The sequence below is a fragment of the Aulonocara sp. 'chitande type north' Nkhata Bay genome, linkage group LG13 (assembly GCF_057382095.1).
Source record: "Aulonocara sp. 'chitande type north' Nkhata Bay isolate Kocher_YH1m ecotype deep benthic linkage group LG13, A_spYH_male_GT1.1, whole genome shotgun sequence".
Lineage (NCBI taxonomy): Eukaryota > Metazoa > Chordata > Actinopteri > Cichliformes > Cichlidae > Aulonocara > Aulonocara sp. 'chitande type north' Nkhata Bay.
This window is the reverse complement of record NC_141356.1, coordinates 3890323-3908771: the sequence shown is the minus strand read 5'-3', so window position 1 is coordinate 3908771 and position 18449 is coordinate 3890323. Positions and strand designations below refer to the sequence as shown.

General features: G+C 41.2%; 1 protein-coding gene across 2 annotated transcripts in view; it reads left to right on the top strand.

The window, feature by feature from the left end:
- The window catches only part of bcl11aa (BCL11 transcription factor A a), a 53354-nt gene extending 36304 nt beyond the window's left edge, over nucleotides 1–17050 (top strand). For both annotated transcript variants that reach the window (XM_086258298.1, XM_086258297.1), the window contains exon 3: nucleotides 11206–17050. In XM_086258298.1, coding sequence (XP_086114424.1) covers nucleotides 11206–13448 — 2243 coding nt within the window. In that variant the 3' untranslated portion in view covers nucleotides 13449–17050. The remainder of the gene's footprint in view (nucleotides 1–11205) is intronic.
- The last annotated feature ends 1399 nt before the right edge of the window (nucleotides 17051–18449 follow it).

Here is an 18449-nt window from a genome sequence, read left to right as displayed (position 1 = left end):
AATCCAGGGTTATGGTTGGAATTTGCTTTATCCACATGTTATCGATTTTCAGACACCAAAGGGGAGTATGGTGGCCCTGAGAGGTCAAATGCACTACAGCTGCAGACATGTTCAGAAAGCACAGAAAACACAGCAGAAGTACATGCTTGATATCTGACAGTGCATTTGGCCTGTCAGGGTCACCATACTATGTTGTTTCTCTTTGTTTGTTTGTTTCTTTTCTTTTCTTTTTTTTTAAATTTTTTTTTACCTGTTTGACATAGTCATGGAAATCTCAGAAAAACTGAAAAGTCAAACTGCATTAACAGTTCATTAAAAGGTGACTCTAGTGTCTGAAAGTATCCGTGTTTAGCATTCTGTTAAATGCAGTCTACCTCTAATTGGTTCACCTGGTGAATGTCATAAGTTAGCGTCACCATTCATAACACTGTTACATAATGTAAGCTTTTGAATGTGACCTATTTCCAAAAAAGTGATTGTTTCTGTGGCTTTTGGTGTTAGCCAGTAAAACCTTCTCCCCACAGCGAGCCCTTCGGTGGTGCTTACAGTTACTAGTGAGCTATACTGGTGATCAAGAGGTTTCCATTTAGGGGCTGAAATAACAGCCGTTTGGTTTATTGAACAGGACATCGATTATATTCATGAACACTTGGTGCCAGGGCAGTGGCTGGATAATTTTGCATTGAGTTGAAGCAAAGGTTTCATGCCCAAACTTGTTTTTACTTTTTGTGTGGACAGGACTCTAATTGTTGCAGTATTTTGCACATTTCAGTCTTGCTGCAGTCAAATCAGTGAGCAGCCTGTCAGCCTGGATATTGCCTAAGAAATGTAGCCTACAACTGTACGTGATGTATTTTATTTACTCCATCTATAGGAAGTGAGACAAAAAAATGCTACAGAACATTTTACATCATTTAATAAAGGGTCTGATCATAGACTTTATATGAAACACAGACATAGCCTGCAGTTGGTGTAGTTTTGAATACAGGGTATGATTCGAGTGTGTGACTACCTTATGACTGATAAGTTGCCATCGTATAAGTGGACAGTGCCCTTGGTTTATCAGTCAAAGGTAAACCTTTGCATTTTGGCAGTCATCCTCTTGTTTTTTTTGATACCATATCTGGCAAACAAACCTGACTCCACAAACCAATGGGAATGTCCATCATTTCTGTAAAGGATATGGCTTTAATAAAGGATGTAATCGATCAAATATCTGCACGATTCTCCCAAATCTGATTAAGGTCAGCAATCTGCAACAGATTAGAAGATGAAGGAAAGTTTCTACATCATGGGTTTTAAGTATAAGTCAACACACTGAGTCACTGAGTATTGTGTGTGTGTTTGTGTGTCAGGACCAAGTTTCCTCTTTCAAACCCCAGTCTCTCGCTCTCTTTCTCTGCTCACATAAGTGCTGTAATTTGGATGCTCTGTAATTTCACCATGGTGGTTTAGGGTTAAGTGGAGGCTGTCCCTGCCATCATGAGCACTGGTCTTCTAAATGGACACACACTCTCCCTCACACACACATACACACACACTGGATCATTGCTACAGTGTGCTTGGATGCTTCTACAAAGGCCGGTGCATTTAATTACATTTATAAACACAGTTTTAAGGGCCCAGGCTGTGTCATTAGAACAGGCTTTACGAGATACATTACTGTGTGTGTGTGTGTGTGTGTGTGTGTGTGCATGAGAGCCAGAGAGCAAGCGAGCGGTGGTGTGTGTTTGTGTATGCCATAAGGAGAAAGAAAAGGAAACTTTGTCACATTGCAGCTATAATGGGTGGCTGGATGGACACACACACAGACACACACGAGTAGAGTGGTGAGAGAGTTGCAGATCGCACAGTCTGTAGCCCAGCAGGGGTTCCAAACACAGAGACAGAAGGTATTGATATATCCTACACACACACACACACACACACACACACACACACACACACACACACACACACACACACACACAGTGACAGACGGTATTGGTATTTTTGCTCATCAGCCTACAGTGTATGGCTGTTTAGCAGGACCACACTGACATGCACATTCTCGGGCACACACACACACACACACACACACACACACACACACACACACACACACACACACACACACACACACACACACACAGCATGTAATCAGGCTGGCTCAATAATTCATTGTTGTTTTTGGTAATTCAAATGCATTCTACCTTCTTTCTCTCACAAAAATACCAGATCATTATTGTCAGGTCTGGAGGCTTCTTTTTGTTCGCAGCTATTTTAAGTTCAGATTGTGGGTCTTTGCCATTGGCAGGTGTTTTTATGTATTATTTTATTTGGATGTTCACTTTGATTGAGCATCTATAAATCCGGCAACTTCATTGCTGATTGATCTGCCTTCTTTTGAAGATAAAAATATATATTTTTTATTTTGCAGAGTTTCTGTCTTTACTTTGGAAAACTTTATTCTGTTGCAAAGAAAGCTGATAGTCCACGGGATATATATTGATTTTATCAAGACATTCTCAGATTAACTGGGGTATAGTATGACGATTGGCATCATGTGTATGAACATACTCAAGCATGAATGCAGTTATGGCATTGAGTGCCATGGGTGGTACTAAAAGCATTTGCCTTAGTTTTACACAACAGTTTTGTGAACAGTCAGATAGGGTCAAAGCAATGCTGTGATGAACATTCCTTACCTGTGTGTTTGCACAGCTGTTTCTTTTTTGTAAGGAAAAGAATCTAGATGAGGTCAAAGGCCTCCTGGACCAGCAGATGCAAACGCCAATGAAAATGTATGGATGTAGAAATAAAGTCATTACATTTGTCAAAGAAGTCGAGTCCTTGAGTCCATCTTGAGGGAACAAACACTTCAGGGTGCGGTGTAACAGCAAGAAGGAGGAACACTGAACCTTTTTCCTATCTTGCAAGGTAATTGGTGTTGTACGTTCCCCCCGGCCTACACAACTTTGCAATAGGATTGACATACTTGCCTTGTAAGTGCAGTGTTTGAGGAAGTTCCTTTGAGCTAGCTGGTGACTCATAGTTGCTAATGGTGGCTGATTTCCTTCCAAGCATAGTGCCGTTTTTTTGAGCAGTTTCTGTCATGTTATTATTTGACTGCGGCGTTCCCCTCAGTGAGCGGACAGGACACCAGCTGCCACTGTTTGCATTCCAATTGTTTGCCATCCAGTTAGTAAGAAGGCCCGAGCATAAAGGGGAAAATAATTGGAGGACAGGAGGATTGTACAGATCGCTTTTCTATGGACTGCACAGAAAGGAGCTGCAGGATTTAACTCGCTACAAGGGCAAGACAGCAAATGATGGCAAAATAACAATTAGAGGAATTTAGTGACACTATAATAGGATGACACTCAAGTATGCAGTGCAGCCAAACTCTTATTTTTGTTCTTACCATGGTTTTGGTAATTGCCTTGTTTTTGCCTCATCTTTCTGAATTAAACCCACTTGGTCTCAAGATGGTTTCGTTTAGAGGGCACTGATCTTCAGCTCGAACAAACATGCTGCTCCGAGATGACAAACTTGAAACGCGACTATAATTAGGGTAGCAAGATTTTCACACGACAACAATGATATGGCTAAGTGCTTGTGAGACGTATAGTAGGCTGGAAGAAGCAGCAAACCACAGCTGCTACACTTTAGTGCTGTATGATGGGGGAAAGATGAAGGGAGGTGAAGACGATGGATGGCTTATGATAGGGGAGTCAATAACTTCAATGTCCTGTTGAAGCCATTTAAAAATCATTTTCTTTGGTATGGTTTGCTCCCCGTGCCACAACTGACTTTTTATATAGTAAAGTAAGTAAGTCAGTGTATCAAGTATGAGACCGAAGTATCTGAGTCACTGAGGATGTGTAGAGAGAGTGAGGCCAAGGGTGAGCAGAACTCGTTATAATAAAATATGCTAGATGTTCCATAGATGTATATATGCATCACTGCAATACAGATTTATTGCCTATATTTATGAGCCCTTTTTAAAGTTACAGTCTGACCAGCCCTGAAATTGACTGTTTGATGGGGAACATTTAACCCAAGCCATGATGTTTCTGCAAACTTTTATTGCCCCAACCAAACGAATCATTGAAAATATTAAAGCTATTAATTGTTAGGTTTATTAGTTATTCATATTTATCACTGAACTCAATCATAGGCATTAGCTGTTGCAGTTTTTTTTGCAGATTCTTCTAATAGCATTCTGTTAAATTCCTTGAAAATCAGATTGACCCGCACTGACTGGCTTACCTTTTACCAACATGTAACAGCTCAATTATTTCTATTTTTATTTGCTTTGGCACATTCCTCATTCTTTTTTGTTCTTTAAAAAAAAGAGGAAAAGACAATTAATCTGACAATAAATGAACATAACCCCAGCTTTGCAAGACATGCTTGGTGAAGCATAAGGAAAGAACTGAAGTTCTAGTGAAATGTTGAGGTATCCCTTTAAGGTAAAGCAGGGGTTCATCAGGGGTGAGCGGCGATGCCCAGATGTAAATACAAGCAGCAGATCCTGAAAGCCTGAGGCTCCGATGGAAATCCCAAATTGTATTAAGGGACATTGTCCCTCACTCTCAGTATGCGTACCTAATCCTGTTTTAGCGATGTTCCATTACCTCAATTACTATCATCTCGCCCAGAGGTGGACCCAGCCAAGGACACCACCAGAGAACTACCGATGGGTGGAGGAGAGAGAGAGCAAGGGAGGGGAGGGCTATAAAGAGGAGAGTCCTAGCTTGTACCAAAAAAAGAGAAAAGAGAAAAGAAAGGAAATAAGGAGGATAGATTTATGGAGAAATCATCATAAATGATAGAGAATTAAAAGAATTCATGTAAAGCTACAAGGATAGTTGTAGGTCTGTCTTAGAAGGTAGCCAAGACCTGGCATCCATTTTTGTTTCCCAGCTGGTTGTGGAGGGATGTAATGGTGGCAGTCCAGCTAATTTACAGGCCAGAATTCTGGCTGAAGGACAGACCACTATGCTGGCTGACGTTCTGAGGTGGATTCAATAAAAATCATTTTATACTGTAAATGTGCTGCCATCTTAAAGATACACTGACGCTTTTAATTTAGTGCCACCAACATGTCTTGTTCTGGTTACACAGACATGCATGAAACATTTGGAGGTAACAGGTCATGTGTCACTGCAGCAACTTGTGGAAAACAGTTTCAAATGCTGTAAGCATCTATCGTTCAGTACGTTTTTATTTTTTGAATATTTAAAGAAAAGAAGATTTTTTTTGCCATTTTAACCTTCAAAATGTGACTACATGCATCGACATTATGTCTTCACTGTGGCCGACAACATTATAAGACTACCAAAAAAATGCAGTCTATACTACTATGTGAATTCCATAAATTTAGGGTTTTCCTACTTGATATTTAGTTTTTGTTGTTTCTGTTGAAATCTTCAATTTGTTTCAAGGAGGAGAGAACATCTACCCCAATATAAAAAGACTAATATTCTGATGTCGGAGTTTTCATGAACGCAGCTCTGCACTGAAAACTGTTTCTCTGACTGAGGCCTAAATAAACTAAACAGGCATGTTCTGACTTGTGAGATCATTCAATCAAGTAGAAATGACTTCTGCATCTTTTTAAGTTACAGTTATAAATTCAAAGACTGCAGGTGTATTAGCTACAGTAACACACTCTGTGTTACTGTCACATGCGGGTTGCTGCTTGTCTGCAGAAGGCTCTTATTTCAAAAGCTGACGATATGCAAATGAAGAACAGCAGCTGAACAACAAACACTAAAATGAGAAAAGCAAAAATTCCTCATTTGAACTTTGTAATAAAGTTTATACAAAATACAAAGAAGATGATTGTTCTGTAAATGCTTTCTATCAGTGATTCCTGGAATTCCATTTGCATGTGTTCACAGCGACAGGATAGAGATGATGCTCAGGGGCATCACTACTCATGGTTGCGCTGTCCACGTCACACGCGGGGAGTATCATTACGAGCATCTATCAGTTGGCAGTTGGTCAGGATTCCATCCTGGTCCTGTCAGGGACGAGGTGACCATTTTAAGTGGCTGTATCTGTATGACTGGGGAAAAAGAAAAAAAGTATTACAGCACAGTTGACATAAAAACTATAAAGCAAAGGAAAAAAATAGCTGATAACAGCAGAAGAAAAGCTGAAAATTAAAGTGAAGTAAAACAAATTAGCTTCAGAGAGAGACTATCAAAGTGCAGCACCCTGACCCTAACCCTGACCACCAAGCAATGCGTTCAATTTTTTTTTTGATGTGTCTGTTAGAATAATTATTTTTCACCTTCTGAATGCCAAGACTTGGGAGAACAATTTCAATAATCCTGAACCACATATGATGCTCTGGTGTATTTTGGTCTCAATCTATCCGTTTTGTCGCTGTACGCTTTGGTGCGCTGGCTTTATTTCAGCCCCTTGCACAGCCATTGGCTCAGAGTGTTACACTTCGTTGTTGAGAGGGATGGGTAGAGCCAGGGGAACTTGCTGCACTCTGTCCTTCTCTCTCTCTCACACACAAAGGAGTTGTGAAACATGAGCCAAGCTGTCTTACTGCCTCCCTCTCCCATCTAGCACCACATAAGTGTCCAGGCAATGCCCTTGGCTTAATAAGGCTTAATGCCTGCGCTTGTCACTGTAGCATGGCTGGTATTGAGTGCTAGGACATTTCTGAAACTGTGTGTGTGTCCTCTGGAGTCTCACTAGCAGGCACACGGCTCTGACATTTACCCTCGGTAAAGAAGCGGATGTTATTATTTCCCCCATCTGCCCACCCGTCTCCTTCCATATACCTGGTGCACACGTGCAGCCAAACTTTAAAGTTGTGCGAGGTATTTGTCACCTCTATCTAAACTTAAACCACAGAGATTACTTCTATTGCATCTTCTTTCTTTCTCTTTCTCTGGCTCGATCTGTCTTCATTCCACCGTCTCCATTCCACTTTCTCACTTCATTTTTCTACCTTGGAGTGGTGGAGAGTTTGCCTAATGAAGTGGCTGATGGGAGTATATTACAGGGAGACAGAGTGGAGCGGTCGCCTACTCTAAAATCCATTAACCTTACAGTTTCAATCAGCATGCAGACAAGTCTGAGCTACGAGTCAAAAAGGCGCGTATTAGCTTAAGAGTTACACTATTGTGCCTTTTACTTGTTTTACTTAATACTTTACACACATCTTTATACACAGAGAGAGAAACATTTTTTTTCTTTTGTTTTCAGACAGTTTGTAATGTCAACATTTTATACAAGTCTTTTTTTTAATCAAATGACAGTACTTTCCCGGGGACACAGAATGAATCAAAAATTATGAATATGCAGATACTCATGATTTAATGACATAGTTGAAGATTTACACTAAGTGCACATTCACCACATTCCTCAGAAAAAGATTTCTGTATAGTGTTGTAGGAGTATCAGTTTGAGCAGAACCACACATATAGAGAGAAACTTTTCTCAAAGAAGGTGATAAACCAGTGATTCCCAAGCATTTTGCCACAAGATGTCTTAAAACAAAGCTTATTGTGAGCGTCTGCACAAATGAAATGATCTGCACATGTGACCGCTTTAGCCAAAGAGGCATTTTTGTCAGAAGCAAAGGCATGAAGGTTATTCCTTATGAGAAACATATTTCCTATTTTGTCAGATTTGATTTGCATCTATTTGTAGGGTTCCCAGTCCCACTGGACTAAATCATATGCACATTTTGGAACTCATGAGAAGCTCCATTTAAGTTTTATATAACAAGCGTTTCTGTTTTTTACACAGCAAGTAAGACAAATATTAGACTTCCTTCCTACTAATAGTCGTATTTTGACTGCTGCAAAACATGCCTCAGATACTATTCTGCCTGAAAAGTCTGTAATAGAGTGACATTTTTCAGGGAGATACAGGGCAGCTTTTGTTCTTATACTTGCTCACACTGTGCTAACTCAGTACACATTGTACCTTTTTTCTGTTCTGTTGGACTCATTCATTTTGTGTGTATGAAAATAGAGATGTCAGACCGGCACCTTGATGATTGTATTCAGAATTACTGCTTGAAACTGTAACTGCTTGAAGGGGACCTATTATTCTCCATATTCTTATGCTTGGATTCTTCGAGTAGCTTTGTACTGAGCCTCGGTACATCCTCTGTTCAACCACTGAATGAAACAAGCAGTTTTAGGCACCTTCCCCATCTCTTTAAGTCAGCTTTTGTCGGAAACCAAGTGTTTAGAGGATTCTATTACAGATTCTATTAAATTGAAATTAACAGTCGCCACAAGGAGATTTATATTGTAAAGTAAAGACCCTACAATAATAGAGAAAAAACCCAGCGATCTAACAACAACAGTGGGAAGGAAAAACTCCTTTTTAACAGGAAGAACCCTGTAGCAGAACCAGGCTGAGGGAGGGGTAACCAACTGGGGACGATGACAGATGATGTCAGATGCCTTTAAACCTATTGGCTCTAAGCTAATAGGACCTCAACTCTCACCCTAGTTCTGGGCTATTAGAGTATTATTTTAAATTGTTTTCCAAAGTTGTGGCAGGCAGGGGAAAAAAACAAAACAAAAAATAGATTCACCTTTAATTGAAATTACTGTCTAGTCAATAAGGGGAAGGCCAAATAATGTCCAGGTAGAAAAAGTGCAGTTTTATTGTCAGTGTCCAAGACCAGAGCAGATCAACCAAAGGGAAAAAACATGAATAAATAAATGAATCCTCCCTGGTCCTGATAATGCAAATGATATTCACAGGTTAGATCCTTTGCAGGTGCCTACAATTAGTGGTAATTTGTGCCGATTTTAATGATCCATAATTTGGCTGCTTTTGCAAATGGTTGGTCATATGGGATAAGTGTGTGTGTGTGTACAGAAAGAGAAGCCGGGAGAGGAAAAGGGAAGGGAAATGAAGGCGAATCTTTCGACCAGATGCTGAAATGCACAGACAGACAGACCCCCGCGCACACGCACTTTAACTCAATCATGTCTTCCTTATGACGACAAGCTATTCTGTCGCAATTCATTGTCGTTTATGTGAATAAAAACATTTCTTTTGTCAATTTAAATCGCTGTCTGTAAGCTCTGTACTGTCAGTAAAATTAGATCTCATTTAAACACACACTCGTACACAGAGATTTTCTCTTTGCATGTATTTGTTGAAGTATTTTTTCCATCCCTAAAACCTCTTTGACTTTCTCTTTCTGGCTATTAGAGGTAAATTGCAGTGTGCCGACGTCTAAAAGCTTCCGCTAAACCATGACATCCTTTTAGTATCACTGTTAATTTGCCGTATTTGTTCTGCCAGTAATTAGCAGGTGATACGTCCCAATTTAGTGTGTATTTTTACAACCCACCTAACCTGTTTACATATTAATGGGGTGTTTTGTAATTTATTGTCCACGACACGATTCAACAAAATAGCTTTTAACCAAAAAATCATCTGAGATAATTAGCATCAATATTACGACCCCGAGAATGACACCCATTTGCTTTTGAAATAATATTGCCTGTTTCAGCTTATTATGTGTTACAACTTTTTGACTTTTTTTTTCATTGCAGTTGTTGTTATTCCATAAATAACTCTATTTCTACCCACACACTGAAGACAGCTCAAGCATTTTATGCATTAAATGAGATATTTTACGATTGTTGGTAGTGAAAGGGACAAAGCTATGGTGTTAGTCATTCAGTACAGTCACATATAGAGCTATTATGCTATAGCTACTTTCTGTTTTAGTGTAAATTAAAATTCCAGACTGACCTCACACTAGCTGTCTATCTGAATATTTTCTCTTTTGCTTTGGGCTTTTGATCATGCATAAACTCGTTAATGTATAAAATGTGCATATCTGCATGTTCACTTTGTTTAATGTACCCTTGCTGCACAGTGCTTAATAGTGGAAGGCACTCTGAATGGCAGTGATGGCGGGGTTTGTTTATCATCTAATCTTGTAAACGAGCTGATGGCCGTCCATCAGTGCCCTAATGAGATTACACATGCATTGCGGGTCCTGCCACAGGTCATCGTCACCAGGGCCATTCAAAGGCAATTATTGTTTTAGATGTTCCTCTTGTTGCTGTCTCAAAGTGACTCTACATGCTTCACTGACAGAAGATGCTTTGAAGCAGACTGAAGGGGTTATTTTTCCTCTCCAGTTGGAGCCTAAATGTTTTCGCACTCCTACTGTTATACCATCCTTGGGCGATTGAGCTGCTCTGTTGTGTTTGTGTGAATAAGGGTGTGCATGCACATTTAAGTGTGGGCAGTACATATGACTCTAAAATATAGTTTATGTCAATGAACTTGCATACATTTGAGATAAAAATAGAAAAGCATTTCTGACTACTCATGGCTTCAACCTCCAGGTTGCCAGAGCCTGCCATGAGTGACGGTTGAATTTTGCTTTAACCGTATGTGTGATAGGCAAATTTTCAGAAGGGAGAACATGTTACATTTTGAATGAAGTCACATATTTTGTCATTGCAGTACACCGCCTGGCAGGTAAAAGAAATCTATGAAACAGGATGGATCTACTCTTAATTGTAACCCCAGACAGGTTTCCAATGACCTAGTGAATCAGGTGGTTAATGTATTTAGGTTGTTGCTGGAGAAATAAGGAAGTAGTAAATTACAAGTTTGGAGGATTCTTCTGTGTTGTCTCTCCTGTGTGTTCGGGAGTGTGTGTGTTTGTCAGTGAGCCTCTGTTTTGGTAGATCAGTGGGAAGTGGTCGTCCGCTGGGATAGCCCCGTTTCTTTGTTCTCCTGCTGACAATGGAGGACTCACAGTCAGTCTAAAGGGAGAAATTATGTCCCAAAGCAGTCTGGGAGAAAAAGAGAGAGACACACACACTTCTCACATGCTACTCATGTGGGGCATGACCTCAATAAAAGCTACTGTTGTATTTGCAAAGCCCTCAACACCATGTGCCGACCACTTTTAAAAGCTGTAACAGTTAGGCCTTAGGTTTAAAGACTGGTTCAGCTGAGAACAAAGTTGCTCTTCATGTGTTTCGTTCCGTATATAGCACTGTTCATGTACAGCTGTTTCAATGAAAATGAGTCAAATGACACTAAATGAGCAGCATTTGAAATGCATTAAATGTTTAAAAGAATTCAGCTTCTGTACAATAACATTAACTGTTTCAGATGTAACAAAGTCTGCATCATGTTGAAGGTCACTGATCATTTCTTCTAACCCCCATTCTTTTTTCTTTGTCACAACAGGTAAGGAGGAGCCTACCACTTATACCTGCACTACATGTAAGCAGTCTTATGGCAGCGCCTGGTTCTTGCTGCAGCATGCTCAGAACACCCACGGCTTCCGTATCTACCTGGAAAGTGAACATGGCAGTCCTCTGACCCCACGCATGGGTGGCCCTTCCTCCCTTGGCGGAGGCGCAGACTGCCCTTCTCAGCCTCCACTTCATGGCCTTCATCTGCCTCCTGATGCAAGCCCCTTCAACCTCCTGCGCATCCCTGGCTCGGGCTCAGGTGGAAGGGACAGTGTTGGAGCAGGAGGTGGCATTGGCACTGGCGCTGTTGGTGGTGGCCATCATCAGCGTTTCCCCCCAACACCACCCCTCTTCAGCCCCCCTCCAAGGAACCACCTGGACCCCCACCACCTGAGCCCAGAGGAGCTGGCGCTGGCAGCCCACCACCCGAGTGCCTTTGACAGGGTGCTGCGCCTCAATCCTCCTCTGCCTCTAGATCCCCCTCCAACAATGGACTTCTCAAGGCGGCTTCGGGAACTGGCGGGCAACACCTCAGGGTCCACTCCCCCGCTGTCCCCAAGCCGGCCAAGCCCCATGCAACGCTTACTCCAGCCATTCCAGACAGGAGGAGGAAGTGGAGGCACAGGAGGTGCAGGGGGCAGCAAACCTCCATATCTTGCTACTCCACCGCCTCTTCCAGGTTCCATGCAGTCACCTGTGGGCTCTCAGACCACGCCCACTACCCCTCTCCCCTCAGCAGGGGCTACACCCTCCTCTACCACCCAGTTGAAATCAAAGTGTTGTGAATTTTGTGGCAAGGCCTTCAAGTTTCAGAGTAATCTCATCGTGCACCGGCGTAGCCACACAGGAGAGAAGCCGTACAAATGCCACTTATGTGATCATGCGTGCACACAGGCTAGCAAACTGAAACGCCACATGAAGACACACATGCATAAATCGTCCTCACCAAATACAGGCAAGTCAGAAGACGGGCTTTCTACAGCCTCATCCCCGGAGCCTGGAACTAGTGAGCATGTGGGCAGCGCAAGCAATGCCCTCAAGTCAGTGGTGGCCAAGCTGAAAAGTGAGAATGACCGTATGCTACGTGAAAATGGAGAGGAGGAGGAGGAGGAAGAGGAGGAGGAGGAAGAAGAGGAGGAGGAGGAAGAAGAAGAGGAGGAGGAAGAGGAGGGGGAGGAGGAGGAAGAGCAGAATGGAGAGAGGGTAGCAAGACGAAACAATAACAGCTATCACTTTGGCTTGAACCTTGAAACGGCACGTCAGCATGAAAACAACGGCAGCATCGGAAGTCGACTGGGAGGAGTGGCCGATGAGGGCTCGATCCCTCGTTCGCTGCCTGAGGTGATGCAGGGAATGGGTCTTGCTGCGAGCATGCAGCACTTCAGTGAAGCCCTAAATGCACACAAACGAAAGGCCATGGCCCAAGAGAACCACCTGCACCACCACCTCAACCGAGACCATCACCACAATCGTGAGATATGCGATGGAGACTCAGTGCTGGAAACCGATCGTGGGGAGGAGGGCTCAGTCTCAACGGTCAACGGTCGAGGAGCATCACCTAATGAATCCGCCTCCGTCGGCCTCTCCAAGAAACTGCTTCTAGGTAGTCCCAGTCCACTCAGTCCTTTCTCTAAACGTATCAAGCTGGAAAAGGAGTTTGACCTGCCCACTTCTACAATCCCTAACACTGAGAATGTCTACTCTCAGTGGCTGGCTGGCTATGCTGCCTCCCGACAACTCAAGGACCCTTTTCTGAACTTTGGGGATTCCAGACAATCGCCCTTTGCATCCTCATCGGAGCATTCTTCAGAGAACGGCAGCCTGCGTTTCTCAACCCCTCCGGGGGAATTGGATGGTGGGATGTCAGGCCGTAGTGGTACAGGCAGTGGGGGCAGCACACCACACCTCGGTGGTCCTGGGCGCCCCAGCTCCAAGGACGGCCGCAGGAGTGATACTTGTGAGTATTGTGGCAAAGTGTTCAAGAACTGCAGTAACCTGACAGTGCACAGGCGCAGCCACACAGGGGAAAGACCGTACAAATGTGAGCTGTGCAATTATGCATGTGCCCAGAGCTCCAAACTTACTCGCCACATGAAGACCCATGGTCAGGTGGGCAAAGACGTGTACAAGTGTGAAATTTGTCAGATGCCCTTCAGTGTCTACAGCACCTTGGAGAAACACATGAAAAAATGGCACAGTGACCGTCCTTTGAGTACCGAAATTAAGTCAGAGTAGAAGGCCGAACAATGGGACCTTTTCCCCGCAGTTATGTCCACCATCAGTCCCCGGTTTATTCCCTGCCCCTTGTAGATTTGCCCCAATCCCAACACACCACTTTTGCCAATCTGGCAGAAGTTTAAGACCATGTGCTTTGCACCAGCACACCCTGTTTCCATTACTCATTGAATGCATGATCTGTATCGGGGCAATACTCTTGCATTGACGCAAAACTTCGAGCCTTTCTCTTGTGCAATAATTTACATGTTGTGTACTATTTTCTTTTATGAGTTTTCCTTTTCCATTTTTAAGAATTAGTCAGCATGCATAGTATGTTTTTGCTAATCAAAGAAAAAAAAAAAAAGAAAAGAACTTGTCCCTGGTTGGTTAGTTGTTGAGTAAATGTGTTGCTGTTTTTCTCTTGTTCAGTTTTTTTCTTTTTATTCTTCAAAAAGAGAAAAGACAAGAAAGATACATCCATGCTGCATACATTCTGTAACACATATCATGTACAGTTCTGTTTTGTAACATGGAAAGTGAACATTCTTTGACTTGATCCATTTCTTACAACCCTGGAAATGCACTTATCCTGATCTTTCTAAAAGATACCATGTTCAGACAGGGTTTAAAAAAACCAACATGCATTGGCTTGAGGACTAAACTGTAAGTGGGCCTTGAAATTTCTTTAAAAAAGACAAGGGTGTGCTAGAATTCAATTTGTACTATCATTTGGTAGAATAAGAAAGAGTGCCTTTGATATCTTTAGACTGCATCGGCCATAACCTTATCTGGCATAAGTTTGGGGTCACATAAGCCACCCAGCGAAGGTCCTTGCATCAAGCACCTGACTGCTCAAATGGACTGTGATGATTCATGATGAAAGATCAGCGAGTTCTCTTTAATCATCATTTAGCTACCTATTACATGTTCAATAGGCTATCTTTAATATGTGGATTTCATGGCAAGCATGGTACAAGCAGTATTGTGTATATCTGAATTATTTGTAGTTTTGTTTTTTGGTGAGGAGGTACTTTTAAAACAAAGGTAACCTGTAGTGTACAATCCTGAATTTGAGGGATACAACGCATGGCTGAGAAGTGTCATGTATCTGCGTTAGCACAAACCTACAACGCTGCTTCAATACGTCAGTGTGTGGAACAATGCATAAAGTAATATATGAGCTCCAAATGAGGCTAACTTTATTTGAGAGCATTGAAATAACTACAAGCTAGACAGACAGAAAGCTACACAGAACTGGAAGCTACATATTACGGGGATTAGAGGCAATGTCTTTCACTTTACATTTCCAGTATCAAAACAGGGTCATAAGTATTATTGCAGAGAAAAAAATAGAGAATTGCAAAAAAATCTATCTGTACTCTAGGGCTCTTTCAAAAAAATCAGAATGAGATCATTTTAATCAGTGTGTATAGGCTAATGCAGAGCATTTTTGTTTGTTTGCTGTTGCTTTTTAACCCAAAGGCAGATTTTTTTTTTTTTTTGTTGTTTCATTCAAGCCGTTCACAGTTTTCACTTGTCACTCCACCTGGGGTACATACTGACATCTCTCGTGCATTGTGCCACACCAATGCAGGTTGAGTCTAAAAGCTAGATTGTCATTTATAGGACATAAAGTGCACTGTTTCCTTTTTTTCCTGTTTACAAGTTTACGTCAAAGGGGACGAAAACCTCACTGAAATGCTGTCAGACAATGAGGGTCCCATTGTTCTGAACAGTAAAAGATAAGACACATAATATGTTGTAACTCCACCCTCGTGACCTCTGTACCCTTGCCATTTCACCTTTGACCATTTGTCAAATTGTTACCCCTGGAATCCCCAACATTTAGCCTGGGCTGATATTTCATTGTTGTCAGCAAGATCTGTAAATTCAAAGGTTCACAGCGAGTAACCGATGCTCCTACACGGCCGTCAAATGGACACAGTTTTCATTCCTGCTGGCCACTGTAACATCCACTTTTTTTCTTTCTTCTTTATTTTAAAGGAGCTGTTGTTGTTGTCGTCTGTACCTGAATAATCTATAGACCTTACTGGCTTGTCAACTGACACTCCAAGTTGTGTTGCCCACACTGCAAGAATCTGTTTTTTGTATAAATCTTCCTTTAATTATAGATATGAAAATAAACTTTTGTTTTCAAATAACACTTCACGCTCTCTTAGGGGAAGATGTATTTAAGTTTAATTGTCGTTTCTCTTTTCCTCAGCGTCTTGGTGGTGTTCAAGACTCCGATCACAGTATATATGAAATGATACAAAAAAAAGATGAAAAACAAACAAACAAAAAACAAAACAAAAAAAAAACAAACTCTGTGATTTTTTTTTTTTCCGTATTTTGTTTTGCCTTGGCTCTTCACAGCTCTTCAGGTTGAAATACATTGGGGAAAGGATTAAAATTATATATGAATATATAATAAAGAACTTAAAATATAGGAAAATGCACACTCATGTCGATTCCTATGCTTAAACACATTTATGGTCTACTTTTTCTGTATTTCTAGAATTGTATTTGAATTCAATGTTCACTTAGAGTAGGCACTATAGTATTTATATTGAGGCTCGTATTTTTAACTGTTGCTTGTTCTCTCTAAAGGTATTTACCATACCTTCTTTTGGTAGTGGAAAAAAAATCCCAAGCTGCCACGGTATATTTTTTTAATTTGGCAGGATAATATAGTGCGAATTATTTGTATGTTTAAAGAAATAAAAGAAAAAAAACATAAAAAGCAGCTAAAATATGTGGCATTGGGAGGCGTCGTGGGGCCATCAGATGGCCGCTGCTGTTTCCTGTCCACAGAGGTGGTTGTACATATGTTTGCTTTTTGGTTCAGACCTCCTTCCCTTGTCCCCCCCCCCGCTGCCATTCTTGTATGCAGTAATGCAAGCTGACGTCGGCCTGTTCTGTTGTGTGCTTCTGTCTCTCTCACCCCTCCCACCTGACAACATTCCAACATCAAGAAGCTAGGGGGGAAAAAAACAAAAGAAAAAAAACTTCATATGCAGTACATGGATTACGAAAAAGCGTCAAAATAAATACGTTGAAAAACAAATTTAATGTTTTGCAGTTTTTTTCATTGCCAAATACTAAATGGTGCTTTATATTTAGATTGGGTATACTTTCATATGCAAAGCATATTTAAAAATGACCCGGGGGACGTGGAGAAGCCTGCTTGAGTTGAGACTTTTTTGTAAATGGCAATGCGGAATATTTTGTTATCAGCCTTTTCTATTCCTGTTCTGAGAGCTGTTTGTTGTAACTTGAACTTGAACTTTATCTTTTACTATGGGAGTTACTATTTATTATTACCTATATGCTCTGTTTAAAACAGAGACATGGAATGGATTCTTTTTGGTTTTTTTGGTTTCTTACTTTTTTTGGTTATGTTATAATTTTAATTTTTTAAATTTTAATTTGTTTTTTTTGTAATGGTGGCCGATGGTCATTGGAGCTCTTTAATTTCTGTTGTACTTGTTTGGGGTCTCTGTTCAGTTGTATTGGGAAAACCACTGTCTGTGTTTTCTGGCAGATGTCTGCATAATCCTGTTCACACACCCATTTTGTCCCTTTATCAAAAAACAATTAATAAAAAAATGAAAGTATAATGGCACTTGTTGCTTATCTCCACTGTGTGTGTGTGTGTGTGTGTGTGTGTGTGTGTGTGTGTGTGTGTGTGTGTGTGTGTGTCAAGTTATCTCAAGTATGCATGCATGTATGTGTATGTAATTACCCCCACCCCACCCTACAGCTATGTTTTAGTTGCAAACTCGTCATCAAGCAATTACTGTTGTATCTTTTTGAATCTCCTATTTAAAAAATGGTCAAAACTCTTCCATTAAAAGCCATTTGTAACAAGTCCATACGCTCAGTTCCCCCAACAGAGTGAGCGAGTGTCTGATCTGATTTTCTTAACATACAAGGCTTACACCATTGATGCCAAACTCATTTACATCGTGGGCCACATATAACCCACTTTGATCTGGGCCAGTGGGCCAGACCAGTGAAAATCCTCTTTCTGTCAGTAACAAGTTTAACAACACATTGAATATAAGAAAAATAAGTAGATTTCAACTGTTTGTCTGCATAATGAAGAAATGGTCATGGAAGAAATCTGTCAGCATATGGACTCTTTGGGACTACATTTTAAGTAGGTTTATATATATATATACATATATATAAGTGAAGGAACATGAACCTTTCTGTAATTTTTTTCTGTCAGTTTTAATTGTTCATTTCTTGCTTAGTTACTTTGGTGTAGCTATCAGTGTGCTGTCTCTATCAGTAGGAGAAGCTCAAAAACTTATGAAGCTACAGTTAAAAGTCCAAAATCTTTGCTCATCTTCACATCTTCCAAAGACATCCAGTGGGTTGAATTAGAGTGATTTGGCAGGTCAGTTCTAGCCCCTGATGGACTGATGTTTGACATACTTGCTTCACACTGTTCCTTGAACCTAATGAACTCAGCTCTCCACCCCAGAAGTCACCCTAGCCTTTGCTCAAGTACTTTATGGCCACTATATTACTTGCTCTGTGTATGTGTGTGCGTGTGTGTGTGTGCGTGTGTGTGTGTGGGGGTGTATGTGCCATCCTATCTGCTGGTCAACACAGTCCAGCTGTTTAGCTGTTTTAGTGCACGTGGGTACTATTTCCACTTAGTTTGCACACTATCTTAAAGCACATGTGTGCGCTATGCTGTCACTCCTCAGACTACAGTGAGTGTCTGTTGCTGATAATAGATGTCCCTTATGGGACCTCAGTCTCACATACACACACATGTGTATATACATACAGCGTATGAATGCATATACTTTCACAGAATGTACTTAAGTAAATATCATTATCTACCATTACCCCTCTGTTTGTTCAGTAGTCACAAAGGCTCATAAAACTGTCAGGATCAATCAGCACTGTGTCCTTCACACACCACACCCCTCTATCCAGCTCTCACACACACTTGAGCATCCTTATAAAACACCCGCATACCTGCTATTACATGTAAGATTT